Genomic DNA, 17331 nt, shown 5'->3' with positions numbered 1-17331 from the left:
GGCAGCTACCGCGGAACCGCCTCCGGCACCGTAGAAATTCGCCAGAGCCTCCGGCGGTAGTTTCTCTATCGGTATGTCGCCGACCTTGTCGTAATCCAGTATTTGTATGTCGGCATTACCCAAAATACCGGAACTCAGCAGCTGTTCCCTGATATCATCCGGTACCTCGTCCGGAAGATTCGCGATATTTTCCCTAATTTTAGCCTCTTTCTTTGGAGAGAAAGTTGTTGTCGTCGTTGGAGCTTCGGTGGTAGTCGTCGTTGTCGTCGTCGTGGTAGTAGTAGTTGTACTTGGAACGAACGGTCTGATGGTTGAGATCGAATTAAATTCTTCAGAGGGACTGACTGGAGTCGCGTAAATCTTTTGCGAAGGACTCGCGCTGTTTCCGGCAAACGATGGACGTCCCCAGATCGAAGATCGTTGTGGAGACGCTGGGAATCTTTGCTGCTGTTGCGCTTGTTGAAGATTTTGAGAGAAAAATCCTTGTTGCTGACTTTGAATAATTTGCTGTTTCGTATTCAGATGTTGCTGTTGATCGCTTATAAATTCGCTCGGTGGGTTTCTTAAGATGTCTGGCGACGAACTCGGCGGTTGAGCGGAAACGTATTGATTCTGTGGCGTGTCCGGGAATCCAGTTGGCTGGATTACAGGATTAGGTGGGAAAGGGCCAGGATGAAGTGGATTTTCTCGAATCGCATAGTGTTGCTCGAGCTTCGGAACAGCTTTGAAAATTTCTCCTCCTGGTTTTTGAATTTGAGGCAAGATTGGTACTTGCGGTATATTGTGCACCGGTTGCGCTTGATTATATTTCAATTGCGAACGATACTGTTGCTCCTGTAACAATTTCTGTTCTTGTTCTTGTTTCCTTCTGCGTTGTTCCTGCAGCCTTTGTTGCTCCTGTAATCTTTGCTGTTCCTGCAATCTCTGTTGGTCTTGTAATCTCTGTTGCTCCTGTATCCTCTGCTGTTCCTGTATCCTCTGCTGTTCCTGTATCCTCTGCTGTTCCTGTATCCTCTGCTGCTCCTGTATTCTCTGTTGCTCCTGCAATCTTTGATGATCCTGTTGTCTCTGTTGTTCGTGCTGCCTCTGCTGATCCAGTATCCTCTGTTGTTCCAAGAATCGTTGATGCTCCTGAAGTCTTTGTTGCTCGTGTTGCCTCTGATGTTCGCGATGCTTTAGCAATTCCTGTTGACGACGTTGCTCGTGATACCTTTGTTTTTCTAATTCTTGTTGTTTATACGAGGACAAAGGTGGCTGCTGCGGCTGTTGTTCCACGTTGAAAGGACTGCCCTGGTTCGGTGGTAAAGGTTGATTTTGTACCTGCACGTTTTGATGGGAAACCGACAACGTAGGTGGGAACCCTGGTTGTTGTGGGTGGTTAATGTTGACGCGATGAGATGTACCGAAAGTATTGAACGGCGCTCGTTGTTGTACATCTGGTAGACCTTGAATCGTTATAGGCAATCGTTGAGGTCTTTGCAACGGACTCCTCGCTTGCGGCGGAGACGAGAAGGACGGCTGTTGCTGCAAGAAATTAGGAGGCGGTTGCTGTTGGAGAGGTTGATGGAGTGCCTGCTGTTGTGGAAAAGAGTTGGCGATTCTCTGCTGTGGAAATGGTGGTGGAACTCTCTGATGGACCGGTTGTATCGGTTGATACGGACCATGTTGTCGTTTAGGTGATCCTGGAGGGGTAGAAGTCGGCTTGGCCTGTTGTTGGGTCGGCGGCGCTTCCAAATCGCTACGCTTATGATGATTGTTCGGAGGTACTTGATCGGTGCCGAAGGTGACGCGAATACCGCTAGAACCAGAATGGTACACTTCACTGTCGGGTCGAATGATAGCTCTCAAAGTCGTAGACGGTTCTGACGGTGCCGGTGTCGCCGTGTGAACAGGTTCTTCCGGGTAAGGCGCTGGGTTATCTGGCTTGATCTCCTCGTGTTCCTCGACAGGTGTTAGCGCAGGCACGGGTGGATCGTAGACGACTCGAGACTTATCCCCGTAACCTTTCTTTTTCTCGTATTTCACATAAAACACTTGTATAGGCTCTTTCGTAGGTCTTGGCGGTGGAGGAGGTGGTGGGGGTACCGGTGTCGGCAACGTTTCGTTGGATTCCTTGATGATAATTTCGATGATAGGCTCCGGTTCCGTCGGATAATAATTCAACGGACCCTCTTCGTAAAGATCGTCGCTCTTGGAGCTTGCCAAAGGATTGTAGAGCGGATCTCTCTGAGAATATTGAACGATTGGTTCCATTTGGACGGCATAGGGTGGCGGTCTGGCTCCTCTTCTCGGATAGAATGCAACCTGTTGCCTCTTATCGCGGCTTTTCGAGGACTCATCTTTGGCAAAGGTCGCAACGACGAAGAGCGCTATTATCGTGACAATCTGGAAATGCGAATCTCTATCGGAACATGAAAACAAGAGGAACCAAATGGCATGTATCTGCGTACACAGGCAGAACGCATTTGTGGAAACATTGATCGCGCGTGGGTAACCGAGTGACCCGATTAATAAACAAGAAGAAACATCCTGTAAGGCCTTAAAAGGCCAATCGATTGGTATTCTAGCGTCGCCGAATGGACAGTTACTGCTACCCTGATAAGCGATTCCCAGCCGCGATCGTGTTCCCGATATGGCGAGACCGAGTTACAGCACGTATCGGATATAGGATGTTTCTCGAGTTTAAATTGCGCGAATAGAACAGAAATTCTTGTCGCTTGCTTTACATGGCCATAGAGAGAAAGAAGGAGAGAAAATTTAGGTTTTAGATTCAATGGCGTGCGCGTTTCACCTGGAGAATTCGGTGACTCTCCTAAAGCGCGGCGACTTCTTAATATTCTTCGAACAAAAAGAAAACTCGTACTCGACGTACGCGGACGAAATGAATTCATTTACATGGTTTTCATGCTAAGCGCCGACCAAATTGAACGGTATAGTGCGAGCTCGTTAGAACACGTATCTCGTTAGAACTTTTTCGTAGAATTTGAAATTCATAGATTAGCCAAAAAAGAAAAGAAAAATACGTTACGAGCTATTAATTGAGCATACATAAACGCGTCGCTAATCCGATATACAATACTTTCCCTCGCTAAGTAGCCAAAGGCGATACGCTGACTGATTACAAATGATAGAACCGCGTCGAACGTTTCCCGTAAGTAAGAAACGAGACATGGTTATTACGATGAAAGTACAAGCGGGCGCGTTCTCTGAAATCAGCTATTTAGCCTATTAATACAACACTCTCGGCGGAGAGTTTCACCGGTTCCCGGGAATTTTCTCGAGGAGGCACGATCTTTTATATAATTACCAGTTTAAAGAAGCGCATGGTGTGTCCAAATCAGTTACTCGTTCGGCTTCTTTTTTTCTGGATGATCGTGTCACACTTCACCGGTTTCACGTGTTTGACTTTAATGAAGAGCGGCTAACTCGCGATAGGCAACATGATATCCGTAGGACCGGGCATGTACTGAAAGATATTGGATGGAGCTTCGTACGGGAACTGAGGACAGATTGGGCCCAGAGGCCTGTTTCTCCCTACCTGATGCCACCACCACAGAACGCTTCAAGAAGCTCCTCTCTAATATCGAATACGGTGGGGCACCTTTCTCTGACTCTGGTGGCTACATACACTTTGCGCGGCTAGTGTAAAGCAACGTTTCAACCTTTCGCGTGTAGGACATACAGACGCGGTTCAAGACGAAAAAAAGAAAAGAAAAAAAAAGGAAGGTTCCAGCAAGAGGAGACAACGACGGAGAAGGGAGGAACGGGCGAAGTCGTTGTCGACTTTCTTTAAATCCGTCTGCCGATCGAAAGGAAAGGAAGATGATTATATTAAACGAGCGTTACTTTTCCGTCGACCTCCAAGGCCTATCGAAACCGAAACCTTCCTTTCTTCTAGGAGAAGGCCGTGTCCGCTACTGGCATGGTGCACACCGAATTATTTGGTGAAAGACTACCGCCTCCGGAGCATGGCAACTTACACGTACACTCACGTTTACATACACTTGTCATTACTTTCGCTAAAAGTTTAAAGCGGTTCCGAGCGAACGATTTCTTACGAACAAATCATTTCCTGCGTCTGTCTAATGACCTCTCTTTCACGGCGATAAGCAAATTCTAGCGATCACTTTTACCATGTACCAACAGCCTTTCTTTGACTTGATAATTTCTTAATTCTACTGTATTGTAACGATGATGATTCGTTGTTACTTTGACATCATTTCACTCTGTTCTTTAATGATATTGTAATTTTATATTCAGTTGCGAGTTTCCCAAACCTAGGTACTAAGAATTACGTAATTACATCGCTTAATGAATCGAAACTTTAAAACTCACGTAATTGCCTTATACATTTTTCGTTACGTTCGTTTCATTCCTAGCTGTTTTGTTTTTAGTTTTGCTACGATTACGTAGTTTTCCTTTCCGTAATAGAAATAGTCCGAGATTTTCCAACAAGTTTATCCCACGTGAAAAGATCGCGTGCACTCTTTTTCCGTAAATTGCGCTGAGTTTGCTGTGAAAGGCAGAAATCTAGAATACCAGTTAAATGAGGATGACCTGGTAAAACCCTTAGTTGCAAAAGCTCTGATGATGCAAAATTCTCATACTTGCGTAACGCGCATTCCAGACTGATTCATCTGATCTGAGATAGATTCGTTTAGATTGATTCCCTATAACCTCGTCTTTACCTCTGAACTTTAATGACACAAGGATGTAACAGAAATTCGTTTTCTCCCGAGGCTCGAGAGAGAGCAAATCGATTTGGAAATTAGACAACAGGTACTGTCAGAGTACATTGACATTTAACGATTTCAGTGGACCAGCATCCAGCAACAAAGACGAGTATTTAGCGAATATCCACGCACCGTCGAGATTCGACGTCTCGCTCGTCCTACTTGAAAACTTTCACTTACGTTGGCGTAAGAGGTCCAAACAACGACCGAGAGATTCGAACACGATGAGCAAAGAATCGAATGGTCAGTGATTTCTAACTCCGTAAAGACACATCTTTTGTAAATAAGACTATTTATTCATGTAGACAAAAAACTTTTATATTACTGAATTTTTATCAAGGGAATAACATAAAACGATACGATTGCTGGTTTCGTAAAATTCACGCATGAGAGGAAAACTGTGCAGAATCGTTCGAAGTTAATTTTCTGAAAACGATTGGAGATGGATAAATAAGGCAAGCGTAAGGAGACGGGTTTATTATGGCGTTTAGCAATAATTGCAACAGTAGTTTGTGAAACAACATTTAGAAGTGAATTGCACGAGTCGTAGCTGCTGGGTTCTCATGAAAGTCCAGAGATATAGAGTGGCAGATGATATGGTTCTCGATCTACGGCCGTACAGTCTGTGGGTATATATGTAGTTCTCGGAGAGCACTGCGCTCATGAGCAATAACGTAACTGTTGAAGAGTGAAAGTGCCGTAAAGTGGGACATGGCAAGAATAGCGCCCGATCTTTTAATTAATAAATAAAGCAAACAAACGGTTCTCATTTCCTTTGCCTTTTGTATTGAAGCGGCGGAAGACGGTTCGCCGTTTCATAAGACCTTGGCTGATATATTAAAATTTTACGCGTCTCCGTGAGAAAATTGCTTTCGATCTAGTTGATCGTTTCCTGGTATCGTTTGCTCGATATATCATGGCTAGGAGCAAAAAATCTAAATCGTTTACTTCGCTCTTTTTGCGACAGCCGGTTCGATATTTTTCTTATTATCGTTGACTTTCCTTTCAGCGAAGTTTCTTATATTAGCTGTATCATTCGCACCTATGTATGCATATTCTCATAACTGTGTTATATAATTAGACAGTATATACGGTATAAACAAAAAGTATTTGTGACCGGTGTTATATTCACTGCGCTTTCTATTTCCATCGTAAAGAGTACATTTTAAAATCTTGTATAGCGTGGGATATTATAAATAATTTAAAATTGAAAGACTTATCTAATGATAGATATGAAAATAAGATATAACACATTGATTTTACGTGTACATATACACATATAAATTACTAATAATTACTAATCGATAAAAGTTACTTATCGAGAGTTAACTACTTAGAGATAAATTTTAGTATTAATAAATGAATTCTAGAAATGATAATTTTATGACAGAATTAGAATCACGTGGAACGATCAGTCAAATTTACGCGGCTATTTCATTGCAACGATGGCCGCACCTACTGACATTCGGTGCACATGTAAAGTGTGTACCGGAATTCGTGTCACGATTGACCAAATATTTTGCGTTTTAGATGTATACGGTTGGCTATTGAACTCTTATGTCGTGGTATGTAACATTAGAAATTTATCTCGTACCATCATCTTCTATAGTGTCGTATTTGTTCGGGTTAATTCGATATAGCTACAGACGTGTGTTTCCAAACGCGTGTCGTTATCTTCATCGAGTCGTAGAACTTTAATGACTCTACTACTTTTTTTTTAATACAGGATTTTTTCCAAGACGAGTTATGGGACAAATTACCGGGAAGTTGGAGGTTTGCATTACAAGATACTCCTCCTCGAGAATTCGGTAAATGGTTATCGGGAGACATCTCGTGGTGAGTACCGATACTATACCGTTCGAACTTGATTACCTGTTGTTTTACATATTATTCTACAATCTTTTTAATTGTATTACAGCACACGTGTATGGCCCTTAACATTGCTTGCACTTCGTCAAGTGGCTAATATTTTGCAAGTAAATAGAGATCACGAAGATCCAAAAAGTACTTTAACTTGTGAATTCAATAAAGTAATAACAAATAACAATGACAAAATTTGTAAAACTAGCAGAAATGATACATTTGACAAGTTATACTCCCAGGATAAGAAATTTAATAACCTGTTTTCAAAACATATAAAGAAGAAAAAGAGATACGAGATACACGAAATAGCTGAAGTATGTGCAGGCTGTGCCTACGAAGCTAGCTGTAAATGTATCATTGATATTGGATCTGGAATGGGTCATTTAGCTCGTATCCTAGCGTTCCAATATGGATTAAACGTTACTTGCATCGAACAAGATTGTATACTATTGCAACAAGCTAGGTATGCAAATTGCTATGGTACAATATCATTATAGTCGATGCTAATAATAGTTTTATTGCAGGAAATGGGATCAGGAATTATTGACGTCTATAAGAAAACACATACCTAATTTCCATCAAAAGCGTCCTCAACATTTTACAGCTAAATTAGAATCTTCGAGTTTAGTAGAATCAGAGTTAGTTAATCGATTAAAAGAATTGTTTCAGAATGAATTCGGTTTAAGCGAAACAGAAACTGAATTTGGTCTGATAGGACTTCATCCTTGTGGTGATCTAGCTCCTATATTATTGAAGTTTTACTCATCTAGAAGCGAAGCCAAATTTATTTGTATCGTAGGATGTTGTTATATGAAACTAACGATACAGTTCGTATATTTTCTTATAAGACCTTTTTCTTTAATATTATGTACTATAATAATTGATTTTCTAGATCAGAGACAAGAGAATTAAAGGGTTATCCACTTAGCCAGTATCTGTTAGCACATAAAAATCATTTGTTAACTTATACAGCATTAGAAGTAGCTTGCCACGCTATTGAAAAATATTGTGACAAATTAAAGAATGGAAATTATGAAGATTTAATAGTTAAGTGAATTGGTAAACATGTACATATTTGAATAAGTATTATTAACTGAATTATTTGTTTCAGGTACACACTTATAGAGCAGCTTTAGAAACTATTTTAGTAAAAAAAAATGAAAAATTACGTCATAGTCAATTCAGGAATGTTAAAGTATCGAAAGGAATGACATTTGAACAGTTAAGTTACTAACATCTCATAACTGAAAATTAAATAAGCAGCAACGAATGTACAAGTATATACAAATATCTCTATTTCAGGTATTGTAGCGTAGCTACTGCAAATTTTGACGCTTATTTGCAGCCGCAAGAATCTGATATTAATAACTTAGAAATAAATAACCTGTTAAATCGGTGGGAACAAGTTATAATATTTGGATCGCTTCGAATGATGTTGGCGCCATTAGTGGAAACCATAGTGCTGTATGACAGATTTCTATTTCTGTCCGAAAAAAGTTTGACACCAACACTGAAACCGGTGTTCGATAGTAGATTGTCACCTCGAAATTTAGTATTAATGTCTAGGAAAAATAACTAGTCAGTTTAAAGTTTCGAATTATTTTCCGATAAATCCTACCTTGAATTTTTCCTTCTTCAATCGCTGTAAGTGTCCATACTATTGCACTTCCCGCGTCCACGAATCAAAGTTGCTCCAGATTACGATGTGCCTTTGATTGGACAATATCACTGAATTATAATCGTCGATAAATAATGTACTATTTCAATTTTCTGTTCTTCGATAATAACGACTTTTAAGAAAATCACATTATAAAAATTGCAATATTCTTTGCAAATGTTCTTTTGACTTGTTATTTAATGGTAATTTTATTATTCGAATATACGACGCGAGCAACGATAGGCCGACCAATGGGAGAGTGGGGCAGCGGATAGACGCGCATGCGCGCGATTCCACCTTAAAGATCATACCGTCAGTATTCGAATAGTGGCGTCGGTAGGTAGCGCTGCGGTGGCCGGCTACTTCGTTAGGGGCAGAGACGTTCCTCTCCAGCAACATCGCGATCCAGTTTCCCTTAAGCCGCTCTCGCGCGTTTGTCTGTTCTCGTCGCGTTCGCGTCGTGTCCTACCGATTATTTTCTCCTTCCTCCCCCCTCCCCCGCCCGCGCACGAGATCGTCGACACGGTAGAGAGCCGCGCGGTATACACACGGACGTGTCGTCGTAGCACTGAGTGCCCCGCTTTTAAAACTAAATTGTCCGGTGTCGAACCCTAGGATGGCGTTTAACGGAGACGGACCACACTCCAAGAGGCAGCGACTCGAGGAATCTGGTCACAGGGTGAGTACAAGTTTATATATTAGATTCGGTCGGAGGTATTTTGTCGGCGAAATTTGTCAATCAGTTTCTGTGCCTTAGACGGATTTTATTCGTTATTTGAACGTTTGGTATACTGGTACGGTGAACGCGTGCGTTTCAGCGTGTCGCGTGAGATTTACAACCCGTGAGGCGGTCGCGACACAGCGGTGGGGGGAAAGTCGCCATTTATCCGGTCGCTTTTACCCATATCACCGCCACCGCGTCGAAACAATGGGCGATGCGCGCGCTCTCGAAGAAGATTGTCTCGTGTCGTGGTCGTGTCGTGTATAATACGAAACGCACGTTTGCCTGATACGTGGCTCGTGTTTCGGCAGCAACCTGTTATCTCGTACGTGTGCTTTCTGTAATAATCGTTTCCGGGAATTCGGTTGACGACGCCGTCGCCACCGTCGTGGAAAGGCTTGCCCTGTTCTATCGTCGTTATTGGCGACGGCTGGTGCGCGAGGATGCACGTTCAAAACAAACCCCCGTCGGTGAACCGGGGTCGATAATTTCCATCGCGTTATCACCGCGAGACGAGGCGTTGTCGCGATGCTCGCCGTTTGCGATTATCTCGAAGGGCAGTTTCGTCTTTATACCGTGACCTATGATATATTCGGACAAACAGACCAGATAATAGCAGCACTGTGCTTGAACGTGTTGTGGTCTTAGGAGTCTCTTCGGCCGACGGCTCCCATGCATTTGTCATACCGTTTCTTTGGAACGACGTTTTCGTCCTGAAATCGATCCCTGGTCATTCCGTTAACGTTATATTAACCGAATGTATCCAGCGAGGGTATCGAAGGTACGAGAAAATACATTGATACTCATACGGATCGGCAATTATTAAAAGATATTTATTTGTTTTTTTTTTATTATTATAGAATATGATTGATTGCCTTCTTCATATTACTTATAGGATTATATATTATAAATACGTAAAGCCAGCTGAAATCATTTCTCTTTGTATTCGAAACACGTATTACGTATACGTATTTACACGTGCTTCATTAAGTAGTCTAGAAAATTCCAATAATTTTTTTATTCCAATAAACATGTATTTTTATTGTCTCGGCTGGAGAAATGTTTTTAGAGTGGCTATATTCGTTTATCTATACCTACACGATATATCGAAAAGCAACAATAATAAATCGCGATAGCATGAATCATATTTGCAATTCAGTTGGATAAATAATGAATTGGAATATGGCTGTAAAACTGACTACGAGCAGCGTTGAAAATAAAGTACACGTGCATTCATGAATAAAAATACCATATCACGCGGCGTTATCGTTACTCATTTTGTATTCGTTCAATTGTCCTTAACTAGTTATCAAATATGTTCCATCCATTATCTTGTAACAATACTCAAATATTGCTTATTTTTTAGACATCTTTTTAATCTCTTTGGAGTGATAATATTTACGCTCATTATCATTGTCGAGGATAATTAGTAAAAAACGGGTGTGAAACAAAAATTGAACATAACGAACAGAATGGGTCATTGTCACGTCAACTACTTCGTGACCTTCATTCCACGGTTGCTAACACTACTGCTGAGAACACATGCCACAGATGATGTAACGGTAGGCGTAATGTATTACATATGCATGTATGTCAATCATATTTTCACACGAAGTACGTCGGCATACATTGATCGGGATATTGAACTTTCACACCTTTATTTTTTATGAACTATCGTCTCATCGTTTAATTCGTTGTTTTACTGCATCAACTGATGTTTCACTTTGTATTACGACTTTTGGTATTACATTATTTAAATTACCTGCAATTTCTTCGTTTTTTACGCGATATAATATTTATTACATTGTCCCCGATCAATATGTTATCTTTCAAAGAATTATGTTAGATACACCTGTATACCTCAGTTATATTCGCGTGAAAAATGTAGCCATTTTAAGCCACGTTTAACGTAACCATTATCATTACTTTCATCAGAATTTCTTTCAATTCATTCTACTATCTATTATTGTGTATTATTATTAACTTCGCAGTTCCTAATAATTCCAATATGAGTTTCGAAATAGGAGTAGTAATGATGCATAACTTGATTCACTCAATTCCTTGTTCTTCTTCAAACATAACCTGTATATTCGTTTTAAAACACTAGATGTACCACATGACGATCGTCTTTAGAAAGAATTCCGTTCTATTTGTAAGAAATCGATCTACGAAAGGTCAACGGTACGTGGTGGCGGTTTCACGATAACATACAATTCTTGCGGTTAGTCCTATAGGTCAGCATTAAAATATGTATCGACGCGTTTCTCTTCTGTGTCGTATTTTCATGATCAGTGGTTGAGTAACGATCACGAATAAGACGCATGAAAGTCGCTCGAATTGTTTCGGGAACGTTTCCATTTACGTAGTCACGGGCCAAGTTTTTTAACTTTTAAATTCCTTATTCGGATTGGTTCACGTTTTAATTTTCCCTCCCTTTGCTCGACTACCTCTCCCTGACTGTATGATTGAGGAGAAAAGAATGTCTACACTTTCTCATCGTTAATGTTGATTAAGTTACCCACGAGCAGAAATAAATCCACGTAGTTGGAATATCAATGTAACCACCTTTGCTTGCGCCCTGCTATCCTTTGCACCGTACTCCATAATGCATGCGGATCCACTCGATTTCTCGGTTTCTGTTCTATAGACTCGTGGTCGGCCAGCTCGATTCAATTCCTCGTCTATTTTCGAGGCAATGGGGACAAAAAGTATATATCACTGTCTTTACCGTTCGATGATCGGATATGTTCAATATCAAAGCTTTTTAACGTTTCTTCATCATGAAATATTCAATGAGAATAAAAAACAAACTTGTAAGTATATGTATCTCTGCCGACACTGTGTACGCGATTAAATCCGCGTTTCTCTCGATTACGTGATTTATCTTGATTATAGTCTCTGATATTTCTTCTGAAATTCCCAAACATTCCTGTAAGAAGCAGATAATCGCAGCTATATGGAAATGGAAGTTTGGCGAAGAACAGTTTGAAGAACCGTTATCTTGATCTTTAGTCACGTTCTATCATTCGTTTCGTCGTTTCTCTCGTTACTCGTCTCGTAACCTCGTGAAATTCATCCGAACGTTCCTTTCTTGCGGAACGAGTATGGTCGGTAGTCGCGGCTAGAGACAGAAGTTCCAGCAAATCGATAACGTCAATGTTGATCCGCGAAGAGTTATTTTGTGCCAAATAGCTCGAACAACTCGAGTCAATCAATGTGCGGCACACGTTTGACATTTCTACGAACGTAACTGTGTAATACGCGGTCATTTCGATGGAAAATAACAGTATCCGTATAAATTATGCTATTAACTATTAAGGACGAATGTTGCATTCACGCAACTTGTCACTCGTAACCTTTTTCAGTTAATTGACATTATCGAATTTTGGATTTTTACATTGTGATTGTGAAAAGGATTGCCAAGCATTCGCTTAGTATTTTTTTTAGTCATTGTCTCTTCTTTCATTTCCTATCTTTTGCAATAATAAGATTTGAAAATATTGAAATATCGATAGCATCAGGATATAAATCTTCTTCAGAGTATAGAATCTTTCCTTTACACTTTTGATTTCTGTAGTGGACTTCTGTCTAGTGCCTGTTATTCTTTTACTTCTTTTTACGGTTTCGTTTACTTTGATAAGATGATTAAGTTACTTTATTCGTATCTTCCAATGACGTTGCGTTTATGCAAATTTTGCGAATTATTTCATCGTATCAGTAACATAAAACAGTCTATCGGTCCCATCGCCAATTATAATCCTTCGAAGACGACACGACGTGTACTTCTACATTTGTTCTTAGCAAAAGGCAGTGACCAGATCTTAGTGCACGCGTTTCGGCCAACGACGCGACGGAACGAAAATCCGTTCGTTTGAACTTTGCCAACGCAAAGTCAAGCCGTCTCTCAAACTTCGCGACACCGTCCATTCGGATCTCGGTGTGTCATACCGACCGAAATATCTTTGACTCTTGACTAGTATCCTTGCTGGGTAATGTGCACGTGCTCCCGTAACTGGAATGTCTGACGAAGTAACTCTGTCAGCTTGGCTATGATGTGTCCATGATAAAAAAGAAGATCGATACTCGCTTCCTGTCAGACAGTATAGTGTACATACTTGAAAATTGTATCGTGAATGAAATTCATGGATGTCGTTCAAGGGACACACGACGCTTTATGGTCAGCAAGTGGCTGCATTGGGCGGATTCCTATTTTAACACCTGAAGGGTCACTTTCTTTTGACATATTGACGCTTTTCACGCGGACCAGCTCATACAAATCTAGAAACCATTTTTCACGATCTTCTTTATTCCTCGTCGTTTTGTCGACGATTAGGTGACACGAAATACACGGTATTTGTCATGTAAACGACAACCGCATATGCGAATAATGAAAGTATAAGTTTAAATTGATATTAAATTAGAAGCGATATTCTTAAAGTTAGAATTATCGAATTTCGGAGTGAACGTTTCCTACAATTACTAAATACATGGTGGTTTTAGCGAAATTAATGTTGACTTTTATCTAAATGGGATTTACATCCACTTTAACCCTTTCGAGACAAATTTTTCATTGAACAATGAATTCGATATATAATAATTCGGACTATAATACAGATACTCAAGTTTGTAAGGTATTGGTTAATGATGATTTTCATAATGGGATATTTAATTCCATTTACAATGCGATTCTATGTCTCGATGATCTCAGTGATGTTCAGAAAAATAATAACGATATAATGACTTTCTTAAGTCATTTATTTTGGAACGTATCGTATCATTATTCTCATAATTATCTATATATATTATAGCGTAGTTTAGATTTCATACTACAAATCTAGCGTTAAATAAGTCTTTATTTGAACTTTAATACTTTAATCGAAGTTGCACGTAATAGAACACCTTTTGCTAATAAAGCACGTGTTCTACAAGTGGATGGCATGGAGTGGTGCTCGAAGAATCATCGGAATAGGACAATCTGTTTGTAGTACCTCGTGACATATTCTTCTATAGCCATCCATAGCATCGTTGCACGACATTTGATGAAATTACTCGTTTCGTTAGAAGCATATCCATAGTTCAGCGTGGAATCGTGGAATGTAATGTCTTCGTGTATCGACGTAAATTGCATTCAATATTATAATGGAATAATACCTGGCTCCGATGGATAAGAGTATCGAATGCACAATAAATTGTCATCGATCATAATATCATTGTTTCATCAATCATGATTATTACACAGAGCACGAAAATAAACCGTCATCCGATACGTCGTAATAACGGTGAAAAGACCATTGTCCCTGAGTCGCGTTGCAATTTTCGTCATTACATTACTTCCACGCGCGTACGATCATTGCGTTTCTACGGCCAATGAAATTTAATTTCGCGCTTTTCAGCGCCTCGCGTTTCACGATTAAAATTCTATTCGTAAAATCGTCATATTTTAATTCAATCGTATCACCTCTTTGTCAGCGATCAGACACAAAGTTGCTCCATTTAACATAAATGCTTCTAAAACTGTTTTACGAATTGTTTGGGTCAGGCTTGTTTGGCAAGTTGTTTTTTTAATTGTTTTTTTGTTAATATATATAGTAACGCACGGAGGTATTTAAACACTCGAGGAAACCTTTTACGGATACATATGTTGTTCCCCAGTGGAGGGGATTAATAATTAGATCAGAGCGATTAGAAATTTGTAGATTATAATGTAAACCGTGTTATATAAAAACTGTGTGTCACATTGAACCGTACTATACTTGTGTTTAGTGATTGAGCGATAACGATATCATTGACATCCAGTCAATTTGATGTCAAAGTATTCGATAGGAAATATCGATATCGATACGTATCAAAATCTTACGTATTTTCTATCAGTTATCGACATTGATTTTTTTTCAATCGATAACAAACCAATACTATGCTTCATACGGATGAAAATCACAATTTGAACGTATGTATATGTCTTCTGAAACGGCTTCGACGAATGTTAACGAATTGCTAACACGTTGTTCCGTACGTACGCTTTTTTGGTCGATTGCACATACACACGTACACACACACACACCGATGTTTCTCCTTTTCTACAAAGATCATAAACAGGCGGTTTTTGTTTTGGTAAATATTGTACTAGACAAACGCTACAATAACGACCGTGTCGCCAACGGTCACCGCAATGGTTATAGCAGTAGCGACAAAATACTATTCTATAATTGTCTGCGTATTATATATTATATAATTTAATCGTATAGTTCACGGTATTGATTCCTATTGCTGCTTCGTCATTATCTTGGTATTATCGATAATAAATAATATTTTCGCGAAGGATTAAATTGCAAAATGTCAACCGATGTTGTCGTACAAGCATCAAGCAGCTATTATATATATATTTATACAAATATTTTCGTATAAGTATGAAATAGGTATCGATATTCTCGTGTTGGTATCAAACAGATATCGAATTTTCGTGTAGGTGTAAAACGGGTATCGAGATTTTCGTATCAAACAGGTATCGGCACATTCTCACACGTAAGTATCAAAGACGTATTGATTCCTTTTGATGCCTTTGTCTTTGATATTTATCGATACCAGATCGAAATGTGTAGACCGGTGTCGACACTATCGATGCATATTAGCAGGCATATCGCTATATATTTGTGTTGCGTGGTGAAAGTTTGTATCATAGAAATTAGAGTTATTATTTTATATGGAGTTTAATTCGCGTTGTAATGGGAATCTAAAAGTCCGTTTAGAATTCGACGAAAACGCGCTTGTTAAGGATTTTTTAGACTTCGTTGTATCTCCGGCATGTTGTATCTGTGTATTTGGAAGGATAACGGAGTGTTGTATGAGGCTGGAAGGCGAAGTGCTGGTATGGACAATGGACACCTTCGTGGAATATTCCACAGGGTTCGAATTCTGACGCGAGAATCGTTAGGCTGCACGTCGCTCGTATGACTGTTTAGAAACTCCGTGGTTTATGACAACATCTTTACTATTGAGGTATGGAAAAAGCGACGCGAAGCAACTAAAAATACGAGGTATTGAAAATGAGTCACGTACCACCTGACTGCTGGCAGCCACCGAAGTGCTAAAATTCTATTTTTCGAAAATAGCGATTGTTCTTGACCGTGGCATAAACCTGCTACGTCCTTGCTATACCTCTAACGTGTAACTAACGGCCTTCTTTTATATGTTTGCTTTATAACGCTCAACGATACGTTTGCAGTAAACGTCTCTACGCGATTTCTATATTTATTTTCATATTTGTTGACACTCTTCTCGGTATAACCAATTATATCTCGTTATAATACGTATGGCATTTGTCTCTTGTTATAGCGTTAATAAAATCTCAAAATATTCCGTACAATACACAGAATATATTAATACAAATTTTCTGTGATAAGGGAAGGTCAGTGTGAAACGCAGCCGACGAAACGTTTACGTTTTCAGATTATTCCATCGCGTTCCGACGATTCGTCGTGCCCGATATCCATCGTGTCACCAGAGGACTGGACTGAAAATCGTGAAAAGCGTAATTTCCAGAAGAAAGTGCACGTATCTTTTCCCCGGTCCCCCCGTTCACCCGTTACTTCTGCACGCGAGTTCCCGAAATAACCGTACCGAAATAAAGGTTCGTTCTCGTTAGCGTAAAATTTCTTTGTGGAGCAGAGCTGTCAAAAGATGTTGTTGCGTAATGTTAGGATGACGCGTTTGACGGAATCAAATGAGATGTATTTCAATGGCTATCCTATATCTAGTAAATTTATAGCTTTTTTAATAATACCATATCGATAAATCTTTTTTCTTTGTCCTGTTATGCTGAGAATGCTTTGTGTCGCATCGAATACGTTTTTTGACGTACATATGTCATATTGAAAGAGCTATTGTACTCTTCTCGAGTATTCCGAACATTTGCCCGAACGCATCGAGAAAATCATAGGTAAGCCATGGATACGTTAGAAGCAGACACGGCCAGACATCATTCATTCGCGATTTCCGACAGCGAATACGTTGAGTAGGATGTTCGAGTTAAAGTAGTCGTAGTCGGGGAAATTTATTGGACCATCCGCGGTCCTGGGACGTGTGATTATTTGCTCGAGGCGGCAAATTTGTCGGTCTCTCCGTGACACAGAGGAAGAATATCAATCGCCCTAAGGAATTCACGGTTTCCCCGTGAAAACTTACTCTTCCGTCTCCGTTGCAGCGTGTCAGCTTCTGCAAGTTAACCAAGCCTCTATCGGAAAGTTATCAACTTCCGTTTTCTACGACGATATTTCGAGAATTGGATAAGTCGTAGCCATTAGCATTCGCTAACTGTCTGTTATTTTGATTAATTAAATCGATCGAGTTGTTCGCGAAGA

At 40.0% G+C, this 17331-nt stretch overlaps 3 protein-coding genes across 4 annotated transcripts in view; 2 read left to right on the top strand and 1 right to left on the bottom strand.

Annotated features, from left to right (window-relative positions):
- The window catches only part of LOC100743105 (YLP motif-containing protein 1), a 5713-nt gene extending 1851 nt beyond the window's left edge, over nucleotides 1-3862 (bottom strand). The window contains exons 1-2 of the mRNA XM_012386057.3: nucleotides 3308-3862; nucleotides 21-2385 (exon numbers count right to left, since the gene is read on the bottom strand). Coding sequence (XP_012241480.1) covers nucleotides 21-2385; nucleotides 3308-3325 — 2383 coding nt within the window. The 5' untranslated portion in view covers nucleotides 3326-3862. The remainder of the gene's footprint in view (nucleotides 1-20; nucleotides 2386-3307) is intronic.
- Nucleotides 3863-6141: 2279 nt separating this feature from the next.
- LOC100749054 (protein RRNAD1) lies at nucleotides 6142-8425 on the top strand. The gene is made up of 7 exons (XM_003489843.4): nucleotides 6142-6298; nucleotides 6460-6569; nucleotides 6652-7059; nucleotides 7121-7423; nucleotides 7489-7642; nucleotides 7708-7817; nucleotides 7899-8425. Exons 1-7 carry the CDS (start codon nucleotides 6179-6181, stop codon nucleotides 8173-8175), a joined length of 1482 nt encoding a protein of 493 aa, XP_003489891.1. The 5' UTR covers nucleotides 6142-6178; the 3' UTR covers nucleotides 8176-8425.
- Nucleotides 8426-8569: 144 nt separating this feature from the next.
- The window catches only part of LOC100748934 (heterogeneous nuclear ribonucleoprotein L), a 153305-nt gene continuing 144543 nt past the window's right edge, over nucleotides 8570-17331 (top strand). The window contains exon 1 of one of the 2 annotated variants that reach the window (XM_012386190.3): nucleotides 8570-8932. In XM_012386190.3, coding sequence (XP_012241613.1) covers nucleotides 8870-8932 — 63 coding nt within the window. In that variant the 5' untranslated portion in view covers nucleotides 8570-8869. Of the gene's footprint in view, nucleotides 8933-9175; nucleotides 9756-17331 lie in introns of those variants that run through there. The other variant, XM_012386191.3, reaches the window with a different exon arrangement.

The sequence above is a fragment of the Bombus impatiens genome, unplaced genomic scaffold (assembly GCF_000188095.3).
Source record: "Bombus impatiens unplaced genomic scaffold, BIMP_2.2 scf_0377, whole genome shotgun sequence".
In the NCBI taxonomy this organism is placed as follows: Eukaryota; Metazoa; Arthropoda; class Insecta; order Hymenoptera; family Apidae; genus Bombus; species Bombus impatiens.
This window is presented reverse-complemented; position numbering and strand designations above follow the sequence as displayed.

Excerpts from the sequence above, each read along its gene's own strand:
- LOC100749054 (XM_003489843.4), top strand. The coding sequence starts at position 6,179 with ATGGCCGCACCTACTGACATTCGGTGCACATGTAAAGTGTGTACCGGA. Across the intron at positions 6,570-6,651 it reads TTATCGGGAGACATCTCGTG|CACACGTGTATGGCCCTTAA; the intron begins GTGAGTACCGAT and ends ATTGTATTACAG. Across the intron at positions 7,643-7,707 it reads GAAATTATGAAGATTTAATA|GTACACACTTATAGAGCAGC; the intron begins GTTAAGTGAATT and ends TATTTGTTTCAG.